This window comes from Dendroctonus ponderosae, unplaced genomic scaffold, assembly GCF_020466585.1.
Source record: "Dendroctonus ponderosae isolate FM_Combo_2020 unplaced genomic scaffold, Dpon_F_20191213v2 Dpon_F_20191213_1, whole genome shotgun sequence".
Taxonomy (NCBI): domain Eukaryota; kingdom Metazoa; phylum Arthropoda; class Insecta; order Coleoptera; family Curculionidae; genus Dendroctonus; species Dendroctonus ponderosae.
Window position 1 is genome coordinate 53,657,843 of NW_026017110.1, and position 23,481 is coordinate 53,681,323.

At 32.8% G+C, this 23,481-nt stretch overlaps 2 protein-coding genes across 8 annotated transcripts in view; one reads left to right on the plus strand and one right to left on the minus strand.

Moving 5' to 3' along the window:
* LOC109533790 (plasma membrane calcium-transporting ATPase 1) overlaps positions 1 to 23,481 on the plus strand; it is a 106,727-nt gene that overhangs the window by 37,043 nt on the left and 46,203 nt on the right. For 5 of the 7 annotated variants that reach the window (XM_048662482.1, XM_019899194.2, XM_019899200.2 and 2 more), the window contains exon 2: positions 178 to 215. The gene's annotated coding sequence lies outside the window, so the exon portion shown is untranslated. Of the gene's footprint in view, positions 1 to 177; positions 216 to 22,889; positions 23,271 to 23,481 lie in introns of those variants that run through there. The other 2 variants (XM_019899196.2, XM_019899195.2) reach the window with 2 other exon arrangements.
* On the minus strand, positions 13,760 to 14,359 carry LOC109533795 (histone-lysine N-methyltransferase SETMAR-like). The gene has a single exon (XM_048668353.1). The coding sequence runs from the start codon at positions 14,357 to 14,359 to the stop codon at positions 13,760 to 13,762; it is 600 nt and encodes a 199-aa protein (XP_048524310.1).

The window sequence follows — 23,481 nt, forward strand, 5'->3', positions numbered from 1 at the left end:
TGAAAATAATGGTCTTTGAAAATGCTGATAATTTATTTTGCAAATTTCCATCAGAAGTGGTTCAAATAAAATTCTAACTTATGCGCCACAGGGAAATGAATACGAACTAGATTGTAAACTTTAACTATTAAAAGCATTATTATTTTAATGTTCTAATAATTTTTTTTGTTGTTTCAGATTTCCGAACGGGTACGATCTGAGTCCTCATTTATGATGTGAGTGTGCTAAAATGATTTCATCTATATATCAATATATTCATTTCCGATAAATCTTTATGAGATAACAGTTATAAATGAAAAATTCAAAATGAGTTAACCGCAAACACATTGAGTCAATGGTAATCGGAATTTAATACATTTCTTGCAGCATCAAGTAAAAAGTAGTAAAAAAACGTTTCACATTTTTCACCCGACCGAGTTATACAGGGTGTGCGACTGGGAACCGCCGCGATCGATATCTAGCAAACTATAATTAGGAGAAATTTTAAAATTGAACGAACAGTGTGCCGAAGTCGTAGGGGGCAAGCTATCTGAAATATTTTCAAGATGGCCACACTACCTGTTATACAGGAAGTAGGTATCAACTTGCTTATTGTAAATGGACCACTCTATATATTATTACATTTTGAAATTCTGCTTCAAATTCTAAATATCTTGCATGTATAAGATTTATTTGAAATTTTATGTAAAAAATGACACTGTAGCCACTCGAATAATTATTCATTTTTCTTTAAGGAAATTTATGCTACTTAATTTATTGTTAATGTCCATTAAGGGACTTACTTTAATGGTGTTATGGCAACTAAAAGTGACAGGATTTAAAACAAGATGCGGCAAAATAGCCATATGAAAACATTAAATTGGCAATATTTCGAAAACTAAACACTTTTAGCATAGAAAACTTTACACAAACTTACACTTATTTTTAATACTAAATAAGACAAAATTGTCAAAAATATGGGTTTTCAATTGAAAAAAAATTTGATTTTGGGCGGTTTTCTCAACTGTATTTTGAAACTTTGTGTTAATAGTTATCAACATTTTGTCGAAATTCCATTAAAGTAATTCCTTTTCAGCGAGAAATGCACTCAAATTAAATAACACATATTCCTGTAAGAAATATAAATCATGTATTTAACCGATTTGTTAATTCTAGAAATAAAATATATAAATATATATATAGTGTTCTATTTACAATAAGCAAGTTGATAGCTACTTGCGGCAAAACGGGAAGTGGGGCGATCTTGAAAATATTTTAGATCGCTTGCCCCCATAACGTCGGCACACTGTTCGATTTTCAAATTTTTCCTAATTGTAGTTTACCAGATATCGATCGCGGCGGTTCTCGGTGGGACACCCTGTATAGCCCCACAAGCAAACTACATGCCAATTGGATTTTGCATGTGGCCAATGTAGATGATATTTTCAGAATGAAAACTAGGAGCATTTATATTTCGATTTTTGTCGAAGCACAATAATCCGATGTAATCCGATTTTTAAAATCCTTCAATTATCGATAATTCGATTGTCACATAATGCGATTATGCCCATCATCACACAATCGGCTTTATATAGACTCAGCATTGAATGTAGAATCGCATTTAGATATAATAAAAATCTATCGAAACCATCTTGGAATTCGGCACGATTGTATTTAATAATAAAAAATCTCGTAATCTGCACCTACCCACCAAAAGTTTCCTTATTCTTGATGTTGAAGATTTTTATTCCATCTGGATTATGTTTAAGCTTTGTAAGTAAGCCTTGCATCGAATGCTTAATAACTTTTTTTTCTTAAAAAATCTTAATTAAGCTCGGTCCTACTAATAATTCAGCATTTCCAATCCTTTTTGTGCAAATTTCTCAGTTTCTTGGTTGAACTTCAATGCATGAAACTGATGTACATTTTGTACTGGTACTTAGTAGAGTTTGTTTTATTCATCAAGCGATAAATAAATAATTTAGTTGATTCTGGGGTTTTTCTTAGTGGTAACAATATTTACTACGCGCGGTGTAATTTCCACAGGTATTGCTGGTATTTACTGCCATTTGAATCAACGTTTACGTCTGAAACTACAATTTTTCCTCGGTATACCAATAAATATGCGTTTAACGGGACTTGATTCGTTGTTTTCACTATTTTCCCTAGACCCGTGTTGGCGGATTTCAATCAATTTAACAAAAGCATCCTAAGCATCTAGTCAGCTTTTGTCCTTGTATGAAGATTTACTACGGTCCTAATCAAGTTCACTTGTTGATACATGCATGGTACCTCGTATCCATCAAATTATGTTTATAATTATTGCGTACGTACAAGACTGTGTTGTACGATTTTCCCAAAATCTCAATTTGCAATAATTAACCCTAGAATGCCAACAGCCCTTTCAGTTACCTGCCATAAGTGCTTCTGGGAAATTGCGAGGGGATTAACTCGATGATCTAATATCAGAGCTTATTTAATCACGGTAAGCAAATAGTGTTTAATATTTCGCATTACATCGACTTCAATTTGAACAAAATTTGTTCTGGCGCATATTATATTTACAACGCAAAAATAAGGATGTTTAATATCTGACTTACCAATCGAAAGTATGTTTAAAGTCGATTTTTTTGTTCTGCAAGTGTTCACCTTGGCATTAATCAACTAAAAAAACTGAAATAAAAACACTGAAGGTTGAATTCAACGCAAATTAGGCCGTGCTTTGGAAATTATTTTGAGTTTTAAGTGGATTTCAATTGTTTTCCAATCAGCAAACGTGTAGGTCCGTATATCCGTAAGCAAATTGCGGAATAATTTATTTTTATGGTACAAGCAGTGGAGGCTGAAATTTAATTAAGGATTTCTAGAATTAACAAATCGGTTAAATACATGATTTATATTTCTTACAGCAAACTTGGTTACCAAGCCGTATAATAGTTACACTGCAAAATTCTATGGACAAATTTCCAATTTCTCAATCTTGCAAAATCGGTTAATACGAATTTTACAGCGTTTACCCGAAAATAAGTTTGTTTGAATGTGTTTCAATCGAATAATCTTGTTCGAAAAATCATAAACCATGATACCATAAAACAATATACCTAATGTGTAAAAATAACTACAGGAAATTCTGAAACTTTTATTGCTCATTTGAATTTCCTATCGAATAAACAAAGTTTCATTTACAGAACGAAAGCGCTATGAACTTTTTCTTTAATAAACCTTTTACTGTCTATAGAAACACTTTATTCCTACGAAAAGGACGTTAAATTTGCTAATTGAAAATGGGATTCAATATTTTCTAACTTTCTGGAAATATCGCCTGTTTTTTCATTTCGTCTGTTTTTTTCAGCAATTCAAATAATGTTCATGAATATTTGATAAAGTGTTGACAGGCTTCTTTTGACTTTACAAGCAAACACGCTATTATGTACATATTTGGAAATGAATGTCACGCTGAATGATTCTACAAACATTTTGAAAGCATAAATCTTTTGTCAGTCTATATTTCTGTATAGAAAAATACTCCCAGACCATATTCAGTTTTTATCAAAAGGCAATGCGAATAATTGGCCACATCCATGTGGATAAATAATCCAGCTAATAGATATGGAATTTGCAAAACGAAGGTTGAGGAATTGAAGGCAGCAATCATTCCTTAAATGGACGTGGTTTTTATAATGTTTGTTTCGACTCTGGAGTACCAAAAACAAAACAATGATGGAGTAAAATCAAGCACACGGTTGGATAATTTTAAACAATAACTAATAATCCCCATTTAAAATTCGTTTAGACATTAAGCATAGAATCCTTGTTCCGGATTTCATTCGGGTCGTCATTTTTTTTATTTCATTTTTATTCATGTAGTAGAAGCTTGGGTTTCTGCTCCGTTAAAGTCTGGAGTCATTTTTAACATCAATGTAGGTAATACTATCCATTATGATCTTAGCATATCATAAGGTTATTGTTAAAAATTATTTTTGCGTTGATTATTGATCATTGACATTTCCTCGATGAAACAAGTTCCGTGATGCCCTACAAATTTAGTTTCCCTTCATAAAAGTGGACATTTATTCGGGGAAATCTGTCTTGCATGGGCTCACGATGAATTTTTAAAGTTTTGCCAATGATTATTTATAAACAGTGACCCTTCGCAGTATTACCCCAGACCCGAAGAAAGGAAAATGAAGGAAAGTCATAAAACTAGACGGCGTTATAAATTTCCTTTCGTATATTTTCTCCGGTTAGTGATTGAGCAATTTAGAATGAAATCTGAGATTTGAATTAAAAAATGTTTCGTACTCATTAATTGATTAGACAAAAAAACGAAAGCGCCATATCGTGGAAGTTTGTATGGCGTATTATATTGTCAGAGGGTGAATGGCTCGTAATATCCGTATCTGAAATAAAAAACACTCACCGCTTTGTGTTGATATTAGGTAATTTGTTATTGTCTACGCTGGATAAAAATAGGAAAACAATTAACTTGATTGAAAACATTGTATTCGTTGAGGGGTTGCTGAGGTCAAACTAAGACATGTTGTGACTGGTTTATTAAACTTATTAAAGCTTTTATCATTTGTGCTAATGTGTATCTATTTCGATAACGCACAAACTTTCAGACGGATGTATAATTTCAAAGATGCATTTTGTCTTTATTTTTAGTTTAGCTCATTTTAACGGAAATAGCTAATTGAAATAACTCAATTATGTTGAGATACAGCCAGGAAAATGCAATGGAAATTCAATCAAAGCTTGGAATCGATAAACGATTTACCTATCTGTTTAAACTTTTGGTAAATAGAATCAGGAAAACAACGCTTGATCTAAATTTTGAATAGTGAGTAATTCGAGGTGCTGGTTATACGAGAGTTTAACTTTCTGCCGGCAATTGAGATAGTTCGGTTATTTGCAAACGAGTTTTGTTAAAGTTAATTGTCCTGAATCTATATTACTGTATGCCCAATTTTGGACAATTGGTGTGATAAACTTTACTATTGAAAATCCTGCTTTTTCATATCAGTTGATAAAATTGGTTGGTAGAAGGGAATGTTAAGCATCCATACAATTGTTTTTTTTATTAAAATTTCGAGACAAAAGAGAGACGAAAGAAAGGTCGAGTATGTCAAAAACACGCTCTTCAAATCTGATCCTCTGATAATATTATATATTTAACATCCAACGCAAGCGAAAAAGGTCGATTTTTACGATCGGAAACTTGTAATGTAGTTATTATATAAAAAGTTTGCCTTTTTCTTAGCTCGAAGGAATTAACTGGCTTTTGGAAAAAATTCTAACCATTACTGGAATAAATAACGCGAAATACATTAAATTAATCCTACGGAGTTTGGAAGATGACTTATTTGAGACACAACAAGCTTCGCAAATTTGCACAGATTTGCATTTTTTAACTAAACCGAAAACAAAACATAAAAGAAACTCCCACAGTGTGGAAGCTTAATTAAACGCCCTTCTTCTGCTCTCTTTAAACAGTTGACCGGCACATATAGGGTTAACGAAAATTAAAACAAAGGAAAATGAAAGAACTGAAAAAGAAACAAGGTCAGTAGAACAACCTTTTTCATATGATAAAATGTTCTAGATTTGCAGAGAAACGTTTTCATTGATCTTATTTTTAGCCTTTTATTAAGTGTAGCATTTATACATTTTGTTTGGGTGTAATGTATTCAAATCAATAGTTACACAAAGGTGGGTTTATTCTATGTAGACATTAAATGTTGTACTTTAATATGTCATTAGATTCCATTCAACACAATAAATCAGTATTTAACGCATGTAGGTATTTATATTATTTGGAATGACATTTTTAATAGAAATTTTATAGATTGGCGGCTACAATAAATAATTCTAGAAAGGAAGAAATAGTGCCTACCTAGTCTAAACAAGCAGGAAGGGAACTTGCAAAGTTGCTAAGTAAACGGCTCCAAAATACAACCTCAGACATGCTAAACAACATTTCGAAGTTCACTGTAAGAAAATCTTATTTATGGTTAGGAAATAGCAATACGTTTTTCAATCACCTGCTATAAATTTAAGCTTTCTAAATTGTTCTGATGTTTGTGTTATCGTCTTTCCAGGATCTCTACTTTCGTGCCTGAGTTTCAGTAAAATTTGCCACTGTTTTTGTTCTGAAATAAATAGTTGATTGTGAGAGGAATTTGGGCTAGTTTTTGGCCAATAATAGAGCATTTTCATTAATTAAAAAAGAAAAGAACCACGATTTAAAATCGTTATGCTTTTTTATCAGTCAATTGGATATGAAAAATACGGACAAAATTTACTTCATCGATGGTTAAATTTTCATTTGTACATTTTTGTTTTGAGAGAACAAAATATAATTGATACTGTCTCCTATTGTATGGAGGTTGGTGGTGAACATTTTCGATATAGTAGAGGATGTCGGCCGAGGTATTCGGAATATTTCGTATATTATTTATATTATATGAGATTGTCAATTTTCCTGAATTCTGAAATATTGGGGGTTTGGATTTACTAAGTCGTATTAGTAGGCTAGGAAAACAAGTTTAATAACAGCGTAATGACAATCTAATTTTATTAAGCTACTCGATATGACCACCACCCTTTGCAATGCATAATTCAATCCTCCGTAGTTGCTCTTGTTTCCAGATGTAGTCGTCCTATGGCTTCTAATCTCTTCAAACGCTGCGAAATTTCTTCCGATGAGTTTATCTGTGCAATTAGGCTTTCTAATAAGTGTTTTCACATCTCCCGACACGAAGTCTGGAACTTGCGGTGGCCAAGCAATGGGACTACCACGACCTATGCATCGATTTGTATGATTTTAATTGAGAAATTCTTGAGAACTGTTCCAAATGGACCGGAGCACCATCATGTAAAAAACATCATCCTTCTGATTTGAATTCCTCAAATAGTAGAAGTAAATCATTTTCCTAAATTGTTTTACACATCTGGGTGTCCAAATTCCTGTCGATAAAATGTGTTCCAATAAGTTAATTATGAAATATTCCACGCCAAACATTTACAGAGAATCTTCGATGAAAATGGCATTCTCGAATAGCATGAGGGTTTTCGATTGATCACACATGATCATGGTGGAATGGTTGATTCAAAATTGAAATGGTGTGACTTAGAAATTAAACGTATCTTGGATGCCTCGGCTGACACTGTATTAATAATGAATTTTGAGCTTTTAGTACAAACGGTATAAGCTAAGTGTTACTTTAACTAAAACTAGTTTTCACTGATTTTTTTCTTCTTGTCTCCTCGTTGAAATAATTGTTGCATGGTTGAAATCTACAAAAATCACATCTATACATAAAGCATTTTTCTCGTTTCATTTTTTAGGCGATTAGTTTCATAAATTAATTCTTATGGTGTATAATTTGTAAAACGCTTGAACCATAAGTTCTAAGCACGTCTAACAAAATCCATTCGGAATAATTTTATGTAACTATCGCCATTACTGCTAGCGAAATAAACATGTTTAATGGCTTAAAAAGTGCTTAAATTCTGCTATTATAATTGTCAGTAATAGCAAGCAAGAATCACAAAAAATGTTTCTTATGAATCTGCGTAGATTCATAGGTATGTACATCATTTCGACTTTTCAAATTTCTATGAACAGGTTTGGCGAGCATACGGTACCTAATTAAAAAAATAATAAATATGTACATCCAATACAAATCGAATTAATACCAGCTTATAAATAGAGTAATGGTGTAGCTATTTTCGAAAACAATGTGATTCGAATTGCGAGCATCAAAGTCTGAATCTAATGTATTTTTAAAACTTTCAGGCAAGCGGATGAATCCACAGAACTACTGCTGTCTGTCGTTATTGGTTTTTGATATTAGTGCAGGTCTCATAAATATTTGAATGCTGCAAATACAAGTTCGATTTGTCATAAAAGATGTTGATTGCTTGTTTGTCTACCTTAGGTAATTTCGGATTCTTCCCTTGCAGGTGACACTGATTCAATTTAGTATCAACTTTTTTTTATTGTTTATTGTTTTTTTCATTCCATTTATTGCTTCTCAACTATTCATCATTTGAAATGTAGTTTGCCTAATTTTTTTAATTTTTTTTCATATAACAATTGAATCAAATGAAGTGGATCTCCGTGGAACTTGCATGTAAAGCACAATATTTCCGTTGTCTAAAACACTTGACTTCATGTAGGTTAAGTTCTAGACTAACTATATAAAATAATTCTGCCGGAAAAATCCGCTTCGCACAGGTTTATGACACCTAAATTCGGGAGCTAATTATAAATCTTTGAAAATTAGAAACGGTGCGTCACAGCTGGAATGGGACGATGCAAAATATTCTTTGCAGTGACGTCAATATGACGTCATGTCGTTGCTAGGAGTCTGGCAATCTCCGCTGTCCTTTCCGTCGATCCCAGTGAACCCGTCATTGGAAGGCCGTATTGGAAACTTAGATCCAGAGACAAGGGATAACTCTTATTATTATTTCTTGTCTCTGCTTAGATCAACTGAGAAGGAAGCGTGGTTCCATAGATAAGGATTTGTACTTTAATCATCACAATTTTTCCAACGTTAACTAAAAATTCCGTTTCCATCAAAAACTATATAAATACCATACTAAATGAACCTGGAGCAGCTTTATATGAAAGGAATATAGGAGTGCAGGTTTCAATAGAACGCTGGCCAGTCGATATTGAATTCTTTTAGATATACCCGGAAAGGCATTTTCTCAATTCGAATCCTTTTAACCCACATCACGAATTATTTTATAACATTCTTAATTCTGTTGTTTTATTAGTTATCTCATGTAATCGCAATTTACGTTATCCAGTTCCCCCAAAGTTATTTTCTATTGGCCTTCTCTTCACAGAATACTGATCGATTAGTCTAGTAATTGATTTAAGTCTCAACTCCAGGAAAACCGAGCTGAATTGTTCTTTTGCCGTAAATATACATCATTAAATACCGTTCGAGCCAATAATTGGATTCTTTCCTCAATTGTGCCCGGTATTCCACTTCTATCCACGCAGTCAATCTATAAAAATTCGTTTTTCTTGAAATTTTCCAGAATTTTTAGTCGTCCGTTATCAGGAATATGTATATAACACCGTTCTTTTAAAATGCGGTTCTCGCCACTTTCGCTTCTTTCATTTAATGTAAATAGTTTACGCGGTGATGATACTGTGTTTGTTCAATATACAGGTTGTTTCACGATGTTGGACCATTGCCCCAAATCTCGCAATGGAAATTTGAAAATCACAGTTCCAACGTTCTTGTGTCACATCCAAATTGTTAACCATTACCATGCCTCTTTATTTTGTTTATTTTTAAATTTTTACAGAAACATTCAATGTGTACTTAAGGTGGACTTTGACATTCAACATTTTAAAACTATTTCAAATATTATTTTAAATCATATTTGTCTTTATATCTTATAGTATTTAAATGAAAGTTCTGAACTAATTTTTTCACATCATTTTTGCAGTTCGATTGTCGTATGAAAATCTATGAAAAGAACAGTTGAATTGGTACATTACTGCCAAGCTTTTGCAAATATTTTTAAAATCCTAATATATAGGGATACTCGTATATATCCTCAATGTGGCAAAAATCCGCTTCAATCAGTGTCTTTTAAACCGCGATTCTCTCTTTTAAAGGTCTTTCTATCGGAAATTATACGATTTAAAAACACTTTTCCGGATTCTGAAGTTTGACATGATACAAGTCCATGCAGTAAATTCAATCCCGGGTCCAAAATTCTATTATTGTCAATAAAATAAAATCGCGAAGGATGGGTGTATCACAAATTTTAACTCTACGTTGTTCGATGCATGCACGTATCTTTTTAACCTTAACCAATATTAAACCTTGAATAAAATTATTTTAATGCAAAGATTTTTCAAAATGGTTAATTTCAATGCTTCTGAATACTTAACTATAATGTTTATTTATATTAGACCAGTCACTTTTCTCTACAGGATTTCTACATTCGATAAAAAATTTCTCACCTAGAAACTTGTTGATGGAGATTATTCAACACTTTCATCCATTCTTAACTACACGTTCTCAATTTTCGGTGTTTCTTCACAAGCCTCATAAATAAGAAAATAGAAATATATATATAAGAATGGCAAAAATCGTTTTCGTCTTTGTCACAACTTGTAAATTCTTAATTTTAATTACGACATGATTCCATGGACAGCGTCTTGCATTGTTTGGGTACAGTTCAATGTTTATTTTATTTCCTTTCCCACTATCATTTTGAGCTCTTCGTAATTAACTTCGTTAAAGTTTCTTTCTTAAAACAACTTTTGAAATGCTTCTAAATATCTTTCGAGGCTGCGAGTTCAATTGTATTGTACTTTTGCAATATACCGTTAAACATTATCCATAGGTAGTCGGTTGAGCATTGATGTCTTCGTTAATATTTTTAGATGCATGGTTAATGTATGAATTGGATGTGGATACTGAGGAAACATTTTGTGCTGAAATATAAAGCCAGGCTGATTTTATTCCCGGAAGATATTTTCTCCTTACCGCATATGCGGCATATACCGGCTGCCAATCTGCATACATTAATTCACAATGTGAACACTTTGGGTTTCTCTTGATTTGGACTTCATACAATTTCAGATAATATTATTATTGAATGTCTTTACATAATTCTATGTTTATATGTAAAATAAAATATTCACATGCTGCATATTTTTTAAGAAGTTATAACATGTGATGATCTTTAACATTCGTTTTATACTTCTGTATAAAGCTAATGTTTTATCATGAATTCATGGCTCATGATCTACTTACGCATTATCTTATGTTGTTCAAAATGTGGTCTATTTTCATGTAAACAATAATAAAGTCTATTTTGGAACTCTCCCTAACTTTGAAAATATAGTCCCGGATAGATCCAGTGGCAGTAGAGGACCAATTGAATGGCCTCCAAAATCACCCCTTAGACTTCTTTCTTTGGCGACATCTTAAGTCCATTGTTTATAAAACACAACCTGCTGATATTGATGATCTTAAAACTCGAATTGTAGCAGAATGCCGGTAAATTTCCGGTGAAATTTTCTGAAATTTTAGAGAAGAGATCAAAAACAGACTTTGTTATTGTTTACAGGAAAATTGACAACATTTGAACAACTTATAATATAGTACCTAAGTAGGTCCCATATGTTTTATTGTAGAAATCGTCCGCAAATAAAAAGTTAATTTTGCCGACGTAAAATAATCAATTAAAAAGATAAAAAAAAAATCAATGTTTAAACTAGATTTTCTTCCTGTTATTCAACGATTTTAACGGTGTAACCTACTCTTCTAATCATTGGTATTACAAGGAGACTCATACAATCGTTGTTGTGTACATACTAACCTGAAAACCAAGATCTGAATGCAGGTAAGTTGAATTGTTTCTATAACTTTGAAATTGATTCTTCGGAAACCTCTGGACAAAAAGCAACAAAGTAATAACTAATGGAAAGAGAATCAAACGCCCTTTAAAGCGATCGCCTCTAAAGCCACTTGACCTCCCCTTCCCATTTAAAACTCTCAGGGTGACATCTACCCCTCCTAAGGGGTTGAAACAAGGAGGATATAAATATTAATTTAAAGTGTCCCCTTACAAATAATAATGACGTGTCTTTCCAAGTTTTCATATTTTTAACTGCAAAAAAGATATTAAGAGTAGGAAGTTTTCAAATTGACACCCGATATAACTAAACGTTTCTTTAAATGTATAAATTTTGTCAGTAATATTCGGCTCAGAAGAGTTTTTGAAATTGTCTCGAAACATGTAATTATATAGGTTTGTAACGTTTTGGGATGCACAGGAGTACTTAATCATATCGAATAGTCATGTACATGGAAACTTGGTAAACATTCTGGCATCGTTGTGTTTCACTTTTCGGGTCAGAGACAATTCTCCAGTGGTCTCGACCTTTTTATAATTCAGCCGGCTGGAAACTTTACTAACGTAAAAACAGGACTAACTTAATTTTGTGCGCGCACAAAAATCTATTTTTGTATTGGAGAAGTTTTCAGCTTTTGAATATGCAATGTAATATACATATTTATAAATCAGTATCTTTTTGTCTGAGATATATTATACGTAGTTGAAATTTATACATGGCTAAGTTTTCTTGCTTCTTCTGTAATTGAGTTTGATTCAAAAGTGTCTTCGTAGGTGGATATGCTTTTTGAATAATTTTTAGATACGCTACTGATTTTGCACAAAGCTCGAGGTGTATTGTCTTCTCTACCTAGGAACTCGTCAGGTGCAAACTCCATTGTTTATTGTATATTTAGCATACGCTTTGCGGTTTGGTATTCTATTTAATGGTGTCGACTCTAATCTTTAACAATACTTTGGTTCTTTGTTGGGAAGTAGGTATTAAACAGTTCTTTCGGCTATATCATTCATTCACAATTTCCTTCTGAATAAATTAGGTTTTTATCATTGCAGCGTGAAATGAACACATAAACAATCAGACCCCGATACCAAGAATCAAACGGGAATTATTTGAAAGGTAACTCCAAACGGAATGCGAAGTGTTTTTAGCCAAAACGAACATTTTTTAGTAGTCACATCGACTATTCGATTGTATTAATTTTGTTCAATTCAGAAAAAAATTACGTTAATTAAAAGTGGATTTTTTCGATTTTGGTTTTTTGCATTCCAATATTTATGGAATATTTTTTTATGAAAGTATGCTATATCTTACAATATTTGGGAATGCCGGGTTATTAAATGTTGTGTTAATGCCTATTTTAAGTATTTATAAATAATATTTTTATAAACGGTCCGACCGAGCCAATAAATAACGTATTTATAATAAATATTTTAGCTAAAAATTATTGCTATCATATATTACTCGGATTTGTTTGTGTTAAGCAGGTATTTACCCAATACAACTCTTATATTATCAGGCCGATATTTGTAATATTTATACGAAGTTTCAATCGGCAGCCAGACAACAGACCTGGTGAGAATATACAGTGACTTTCCGATAGCTCGAATAAAACTCTTATTAACTTGCATTGTTCCTTAAGTTAAGCCATGTAATCCTAAAAATCTATGCCATGAAAATTTTTCAACAAAGTTTATCTGCAAAATAAGCTAGAGAAATTATTGAAGTTCAGGTAAAAGCGATGCTAACTTGCTCTTTGTTCCCATTTATTTATTACAAGTTTGTTCTTCGTTTCCGCTCAAGAAAATTTCAATTTCAATGGTAATAAAACATCCATGTCAAGTTCAAAGCAATTTAAAAGATGACAATGATCTTGTTTGTTCAATTTTAGCTTGTCATTATTGTTTTCGTTCTCGAAAGTATGTATATTACAAGTTGAACAAAACGAGTGACAAATATAATAAAGGGAACATTTCTAAAAATGTATTCATTAATTCAAAATGCAAAATGAAATTTATTTTAAATACTACATCATCAAACATCTAAAGATATATTGAAGTTCTTTGGAGCAAACTTTATAAGGACAAAAATAATAATGATTAAGCTTAAAGCATCACTTTTCAGAGTTCAATTTAGAATACTTGAAGTCTACGAAGGTCGTTTGATAAGTTAGTGACTTTTTGACTGAAATATTTTTTTGTGTCCAAAAGACGTTTTATTTCTCAATATACTCTCATTTTAGCTCGATTCACTTAGTCCAGTGTCGTTCCAATTTTTTTCATCCCTTCCAAATAATATAATTTCTCAAGGTCCTCAAAATATGCGTTTGTTTCAACGATGACCTCTTCATTGGACCCAAATCTCTTACAGCCAGCCATTGCTTCAGGTTTGAAAACAGGAAATATTCACAGGGGCTAAATTTGGAGAATATGCTGGTTGGGGTCGCAGTTCGTAGCCTAATTCATGGATTTTTGCTATGGCGACTACACAAGTGTGCACCCGTGCATTGTCCTGATGAAACAGCTCTTTTTTTCCCAAATGCGGCCATTTTAGCTTCAAGTCAACATCGAATCTGTCCAAAAGCTCTGAATAATATGCGCCAGTGATCGTTTTACCCTTTTTAAGGTATCGTGCATCCCAAAAACCTGTGGCGATCATTTTGTGGGACTTCAGACCCATTTTGGCCGTCTTTGGTGCACGTTCATCTGAAGAAACCCGCTGTTTTGATTGTTCTTTGGTCTCTGGTGTGCTGTGGTGGATCCACGTTTCGTCAACCGTTACGAAACGTCGCAAAAACTCGTTCGGATTGCGACGGAACCTCGCTGAACATTCATTTGAAATGGTCACACGGGACCGCTTATGGTCGAGTGTTAGCAATCGTATCGTCGTATCGTCCCATCGTATGGATAGCTTTTTCATATCCAAATATTCATGTAAAATGTGATATACCCTCTCAGTTGAGATGCCTACACCTTCAGCCATCTCACGCACTCCGATCTTCTCCGGTCGTCCAGTATCGTTCCATCGATTTTATCGACCTTCTCTGGTGTAACAACCTCTTTTGGACGACCTGACCGTTCTGCGTCATTTGTGCTGGTACTACCACAACGAAACTCAGTTTTACTTTTAACCACTTCTTATCCATCAGAATTGATGGTGCATGATGAGTCCCCATAATATGTATCGAGCTTTTCCTTCGCTTCTTTGATGGTTTTTTACGTAAAAAATAATGCTGAATCAGCACCCGAAATTCCCTTTTTTTTTATTTTCGACGTAATTAACGAAGTCATCTCCTTTAAATGAGTTGATGAATGTTAAAAACGAACTAAATGACGCTCAAAATTTCACAGCTGTCTACTAATAGACGACAGTTGACGGGTGTAGTGTTGATTTTAAAGTTTCTGCGCGGGAAATTGAAAACGTCACATTTATCAAACGACCCTCGTATAATCTTGTGTACAGAAATAGTATAACACAATTTTTTTGTCTTTCGATCAATGAGCAACACGCAAGAGTATGATGGACATATAGCGATTGCTTAAATTTACGCAAATAACGGTTTTCTCGATATTTTTATCGCCAGCAAATATTGGAAAACCATTTTGCAATGCTGAACTCTTGCTTGAATACGATATCCTAAATTAAACTGAAGTTGGCTTGCGATTAAATACGTTTTGCTAAAGTTTTCGTTTTTCCCTGATTTTCTATACATTCTGACCCCAATCTGTCCAAGCCATTTGGTTTGAATCTCTTCAGGCGATGAATTTTGTTCATATTGACTGACCATTAGGCTTCTTGCTAACACATTAATAATACGTCAAATTGGTCTAGCGGTTTGTTTTTGATACATACTTTTTCTTCTAGAACACGCGATTGATTAGCTACTTCCACAATTATGTGCATTTATTTCAGCCATTTATTGATTTATATAACATGCCTATTTGACATGGTTTTATTAAAATAGCAACTATTTTTATTTTAATATAAATTTATCCGTTGAAATTTGTCTATATAATTACATATTATAATATAATAATAAATAATAATAATCTTGATTTGCTGCGAAAAAGGCTATAGGCCCAATCGGTCTTTCTGCCGTTAAAAATAAATACTTATTAATTAAATTCAAAACATTTGAACACGTTTTTTCAAACTTAATTACCTATCAACTAACGTAATCAACTTTCACTCAGTAAAACAGTAGATATTAGCGACCTAAACTGCCTTTGGGACATTTCTTTTGTTATTTTGACTTAATTTGAACAGTTTTTAAACTTTTATTATTATATTTGAATACTTACATTAGCGTGGCTTAAGAAGACCGCGAACTATACCCCAGGAAATTCAAAATTGAAAAAGGTATTAGAAATAAATCAATATATTGACAGATATATTGCCAAAACCTAGACATTTTCAACTTCGGTAGTGAGAAAATTATTTTTGAAACCTCTAGGCATCAATCTGAAAACAATCAAACTGTGTTTTTTTTATACTGAATGATTAAATTTTAAATTAAAAGAATCAAGCTCATCTTCCTGTACGCTACTGAATGTCGGCTGTAATTTCACCAAAGAATGTTTCGCTCCAGTACACATTGGCTTTCACTCCTTACGTGCAGTCATGCCAATTAAAGAAAAAACTTTTTACGATGTTGTTGCAAACATGTTTTATTTTTCATTTGGTTTATATATGTAAATATCAATGTATTTGTGCCAGTTTTGTATTAATGTCTCGGTTCAATTTAGAGCGTTCGTACTTGGGGAATAGTGTTTACTCGAACGTCGCTATGCCCCATTAAATATTTTCATTCCCTTTTCCCATTGTCCGATCTGAAGTGATTCGGGCGCCTACATAATTCAGAATATATGCACAAAATACAAATGGCCATCTTCTGTCTTAAGCCTCATAATGACGTCTGTAATTCAAGTAGATTCGTCAATAACTTGTTATTTATTCAAGTTGTTAGAACGAAAATTATCAATATCTACACAAAGTCTCTTACATGTAACGTATAATTTTATAAAAAGTGATAAAATCCGGAAAGTAAATATCGTGCTGTGTTGTTAGCTTCAGTAAATAATACCTGTCTGTGAGAATGTAAATATTTATTAAAATATTATTCTATATTGGGTTTTGTTCACTGGTTGATAACCATATTGTCCACAATTTCTACATATCTTGGTTATGTATTTTATTACTTCAAATCAAGCGATTTATATAGTTACTGTTTTTTTATCATTAACTACTGCTTTCACTTACAGTTCTCAGTGTTTGAGGATCTCATTCCTCTACCTGAACATTAGTGTTCTTATTCTTAATTCAAATTTTTACAACGGTTCATTCAGAAGCAATTAAAAAAATGTATTTAATTGGAAGTCTGCTCAGTAAATAAATATATTTTTTTAAATCCATAATCTGTTGCTATAAAATATTTTAGGACGTGAACTAGAAATTCCTTCTCTTCCGAACATGAAATTTCAGGATTATTTACTTCCGAAAAGAATACAGTTTACAAAACATGGGCCACAAAATCTAAACGTGCTTAGAACACAAATGACGTAATACAGCAGACATAGTTCTGGAAAAATATGTGAACATGCTGTTCAAGAATTTTATTGTGTCGCTTGGCATATTGTCAATTCATGAGAGGAATATAATTTTTTCATTTGAGTGGGATTTTTTATGAAATTTCTAAGTGTGAGATGGAGTTTAGACGGTTTTTAGATCGTGGGATTCATTTCATATATTTATATTGACATTCACTTCACTTTCAATACATTGGTACAAATAATACATACTGTTGTATGTATTATTTGTACTTATATAAATTTATTGATGTTACTAAAATCGGTGTTTTAAAATTTGTATATTGTACTTATATATACATTATACAAATAGGTAAGTAATCTTCCCGAACTAAAAACAGATTTGCAACATAAATGGGTTTCCTTGACAAATGGAAGGAAATGAAAAAACAAATACCTTGCCTGATATTCGACAGAAATAAAGCCGGGTCGAGTCACGAGTGCAATATTATTTTTGTAAACGAAAGGCAGGGGGTAAATGAAATTTAACAAACAGGCAGAATATCGTTTTTGGAATTGTCTCGAGGATTCAATAACCGGAGAAGTGAAGAAAAAGTGGAATTCATTTCAAAGTAACATTTGGATGCTGATAAGAAAAACTGGTTTGCTGGACGTTGGTTTTCGCCTGTCTTAATTCAAGAGAAACTATAAAATAATTCAATTTCAGTGCAACAGTATAAAACTATGTATTTCTTTTTAAATGTTAAATTAGGAGCCGAAAAAATTATTTTGCTGCATTTAAAATTGCAAATGGCTATTTTCTATATTTGTCCCACGTATAAAACAATATAGTGTATTTGTATTCTGATAATTGATTGTCCGATTTTTCGTTATAAAAGTTACACTCCCCGTTTCTTCGGTTTGTCGTTAATTTTTTAATTATAAAGGCGCTAATTTCTTTGGAAGTGACGCCTTGAGGTAAACCCTTAATATCTGTTCTAGATATAAAGTTTTCTTCGGAACAAATTCCTTGATCTGTTTTGCAATGTGCATTTCTTTGAAAAATGTCCAGCTGTAATGACATTAAAATGTTTATAGGTCGATTTATGGGCGAAACAAGAAAATGTTTTTAAACGAAACGTTGATATCAAGATAAGTCAGCACACGCTATAAAATCGAAGCCAGAGACTTTTTAAGGACTTTTTATTAAGGGCATTTTTATTAACTTGGAACCGCTTTATAGGGGAATGAGAATTCGTTTAATGCTCCGGTCTACTTCAGGATTTTCCTCGGTTGGAAATGAATTAAACAGATTATAATGGACGAATATAATACTGTATTTTCTTCATAAAGTCTGATGCAAACTAGTTACATTCTTCATTTGCTCACAAATGTTCGTGTATAATCGTATAAAGTATAGATTATATAAATACAAAATTGAAGTCATTTTCCCATTTAGTTGCAGTAATTCCCAGCAATGTGTGATTGGTGCATTGTTGTTGTAAAGCAACAGAATGAACAGCAATATTATCGTTGGCGGAATGGTTTTCGTATTGAAATATATCAAAAGTAAATACCGTAAATGCATAGACAAAAAGTTTTGGCAAGAGCAACTTTTGTATCTCCAAGAGTTATCGAATGAGAGAACAGTTCGCCATGGTACGTTCGGCGCCATCCAGACGATTTTCAATCTGCCAGACTCGGACCGCATAGTCGCCAATCGCCTCTGTTGCCATGTTAACTTATTCGCCCTAGTTTAGGATAATTTGATCCAGAAATAACACTCAAGTCCGAGTTTAGTTTAGAAAATAAAATATGGAAATCAATCGCGGATGATCGAGTGAATATTCGAGATAAAAGAAGCACTTTCCCTTTCATGCTTTTAAGGTAGGGAGCAAAATCATCACTTATCTCCCAACGAAATACCACTCGACTTCAGATTTGAGAATTGATCCCCGATATTTGCAGGATTTCAATATGAGTAAAATATAAAAAAAGGTATTGCGTTTTTAATAACCTTCATTCCACAAATTCAAACAATCTGCTTAGACTCATGGATTCATAAATTTTAATATTGGTCATAAAAACTGGATTATATTGATGCCGAAGCTGTGTGGCAAACGGGATTGATATCTCTCGAAATAAAAAATCTTTGAGAAATCCACTTTCATTTGAAGGCACTTCAAATATAATTGAAAACACTTTTCTGAATCGATTTTATTGATAGATAAATACTATTATCGTTGTCTGATGAGATAGATCTATAATCGGAGCAATAAAGTTTATTTAGAAATGTAATCAATAAGGTTAAATATTCAATTATATTGGAATTCTCACAGGGAAACAGAGAATGGCTGTAACATCGATATGTTTACTTTTTTAGAAAATATTGATCCGTAACTGTCTAAATTTGTGACTACCAAATTTTTGAAGTATATAGCAGTATGTTTTTGAATATATATTATTTATCCTTATATTAAATTGTATTTAGCTGAAGCCAATTACATTTTGAATCATTAATTTTTAACCAAGTAAGATATTTAACAGAATACACTGATAGTTTTGTCGATAATTTGTAATGCAAATTGCACCGGAAATTGCCGAAATTTTCACTGCTTCCGGGCATTATTTCACCACTGCTCGCTTGAGAGAACAATTGTGGGTTTAGGCTCACATCAAAGCGTATCAAATAATTTTTCAAGCAACCGTTTTTGCTATGTTGTTTCATATGTGTACAAATATTAAGATAATAGTTATCCAAGGTCGATTTTCGTATTCTTACTCGGGTTTACCCCTGTTGTCAAGTACGCCCAAAGTTACAGTAATAAATTTCTCTAAATGATCGATTAAGTAAACGAACTACTTAGTGGGTGACCGAATTAACACAACCAAGTGTCCGAAAACACGGATTGCGGGTCGATTTATATGCACGCAAATGTAGTAAAATACCAGCTTTAGTTTGTAAGCGATGCTTCAGACAGAAAAGCCAAGTCAGCAACTAACTAGAAGAATTTAACAACTTTTTTGCAATAGACACGTTGTTGATTTCATTTCCAATCTTTACTATTCTAATTTTTTCATTCATACTTAAATAGAATGACAATGTTAAGTCCATCCTTTGAGTTCGCCAAAATGTGGAATAGCAAACAGTTCCATTTAAGTAGAATTTGGTTTTATAATCGATGTCCCTCTCACAATCATCTCCAAGTAGATAACATGCTAACCAAACTAGAGTTTCTATATATGTACCAACTAATCGTAAATCCATTCGTGCCTAATAGTTATTATAGTAAAAGCTATTTATTGCTTGAAAGCCCGGTAGTAAAGCTTTTAGAACAAATTATGTGAAGTGTGACAATTAGCAACAACGTTTATCAGTTTTCAACAATGTTAACAAACCTAAATACATATATATAACTCAAACTGGGTCAAAATAGATCACACACAATTATATCTATATAGAGGAATAATTACTGACGCTAAAATCGGAACTGGAAAAGAATTATGAAAAATATTGAATGTATCATACAGAAACGTGTATTTATTAAATGAGCAATCATACAAAAGGAGAAGGTAGATTTTATTTTCAACTTTTTTTACCAGAAACATTTACTTATTAGAATTATTTTGCACTGTAACAGAGTGTCAGTTTATCCAATTTGGCCCAGTTGGTGGAATGTAGCATTAGTATTCGCTTTACGAAAAAAAAAACGATAAGATTTGCGATCTGATTTAAACCAGGTATTTATTATATGGCCTATCAATTGCTTTGGGTATGCGGAATTCAGTTTAGACCCGTCTTACAAGTACAGTTACTTGAGAAACAGGGGTCTGACAAGTTTATTTTACCGTAAACTCCTTACGAAAATTGAAATATTTCGACCCTCTGAAAAAAATTCAATTTAATGATGATGGCTAGCAAAGAAGGCTCTAGGCCTACCACTTGCCCTGTGATATTTTAGCATATAAAAAGGGCTGTATAATGTAACACACGGATTATATTGGATTCCTGTCTGATTTCATTACTGTTTTCCATATAATGTCATTTTTAATAACGATTTTTTCATTATTGCTGATATGCAGTGCATATTAAATTGGCTCACATAAAAGTACCTTATAGGCGAATCCTCAAATGCAAATTTGCTTATATTGATTTATGAGATTCTGTTTCTATTTTAATACAAGTAACATGTTTTCCATTTAAATATAATGAATTATGCAATGTGAGAATTAAACAATTTTAGTTCATCAGCTTGCACCCAATGTTGCATTGAAATGCGACTTGGTATTACTTGATTCTCTCGTATATGTATATGTATAATCGTTTTACTATTGCAGTATATCAGCGTGAAACTAACAATTTTAACGAAAATTGCTGAGCTGCAACAAACAAAATAAATATATTCAAGGCTTCTTTCTGTTATGTTTAAACCTTATATTGATTAATATTAAGCACGATAGAATTATATCCACTGTTAATGTACAGTATTTCCTAATTTGAAACTTTATATCTGAAATACGTGTAATGTCAGTTCTGGTATGAACCTGACCCTTAACTAACATCATTAAAATACTTATAGGCTAAGGTATCGATTGTTGGGTACATTTTGAAATCAATTATTACTCACTATACCTCCTTCAATACGGAAACATTCAACATTCATTTTGTTCTTTTCACTGTGAAGTAATACCCGATGAGGTAAAAATGCTTTTTATGGAGGACCGTTTTCTAAGTGTCTATATTTGCTTAGAATAAATATATAAAATAAGGAACCTAAATTAGAACGGCGATTTAAAAAATATAGGCATTAAACATGTTTATCGATCTATCCGATTGTCCAATGACTTAATATCCAGTTGCACGTTATACTTAATGTTTCAATAATTAAATTATTTAAAAATAAACCGTGCATGCCTAACTTTGCGTTTAAAGAAGGACCTCATTATTAGATGGTGGACTGTAGATTTATTTTTCACTACTTACCACCACCGACAAGTTCCTCTCGTTATTTCAAATACTCTCTCTCATCATTTCGTCTTTGCGATATTTTATTGGCTTCAGAAAACCTAATGGGATTATATCCACGTTTCCATATATTTATTATTTAGGTTGCTTTCAAAAACACCCCGCTTGTTTTTGAAGCGAAATAAATTAAAATTTTGGAGCAAATAAGTCCTAAAATCTTCAGTCTGATACATCTGCAAAAAGGAAATTTTACGTAGATTTCCAAACGGTAAAAATTAGGGCGTCTGTACGGAAATGTAAAGATGCAGGTCGCATCTCGAAAACGTTCCAGAAATAAACCGACAGCATCATTGAATACTTCATGTAAAAGTGCCTTTAGGGAGTCAACGCCTTTTCGCTTTAAGTTTTACTATTTAGATATCTGGCAAAAAATGAAAAATACAATTTCACGCGTTTATTCGGCTGATTTTCGCCCTGCTTTTTACGATTGACTGAAATAGCCATTAAAACCCCTGTAACTATAAATCCGACTTTTTATCAATTTTGGGGTTGAACAACCACTGGATATTCACGTTTAGATTTTGGTCTTGGTATGCAACTTGATTCTATATGTGGAGGATGATGTATTTTGTTGTTTTTTTTTTCGACGGTCAGAGTGAAATAGCAGAAAAATAGAACATATGAGCCGATCATTCATTCACCTTATTTCAGATGGAATAGACATGAAAACGGGTGTAGGTGTGAAAGTTGTAGCTCTGCCCGAGAAAATGGGTTTCGAGCTTAGACATCAATATTTTGTAATGTGTCCCAGATTATTCACTAGTGACGCGAATGGTCTATGCATGAATCATTGATTCGACGGATACAATATTTCAGAATCAACTTTCGGTGTATCCCATGTATTATCTGAAGGGATGCTCGAGTGGGGATGAATTTCCCGGCGTGCAGTGGCATTTTCCGCGCAAGTTTTCCAAAGATTCGACAACACCGCTGTGAACAACTCCGACTGCTTGCTTTAGCAGTTTTCCGCTTTAGCCGGTTAGCATTCATCGACTCGAGTCCCAGATATTTACAAATATATCCGATCGGTTAGCTCGACGGTTCTTCTTACGTCATCAAAAAAACCATCCTCCAGCTCTTTTGGTGCGTGTGTGGCAGTGCGTGCAAAAAGTGTCTTTCTCGTTTCTTTTCAGTATTTCTCTATATTCACATTCTCATTAGTGAAACTGAAATGAGGATTTCAACAAACTTCAGCTGAAGTGTGCGAACTAGTGCGAAAATGTTGCAAATATTTTGCGGTACATACCTTGGGAGTGAGCAGAGTTATGTAAAGATCAACTCGGCGGTGTCTTATTATTCATAGCTAACTTCCAAAGGACTTTTTACTGCACGTGTGACTTGAGTAAGTTATTTTAAGTTTTCTATTTTTAGTCACTTTTTAGCAGAGATAATATCAATTTTTATTCTGTGAAATTCTCGCACTAGAATGTGCAGATTGTGTAGGTTGGTATGACCCGTTCTGAATATTTAACGCGATTGACCTTTCCTTTCCTGTACATCCCCTAATCTTCTTACATTCTTCTTTAAAGGGAACAAATCCCTTCAATCTTTTG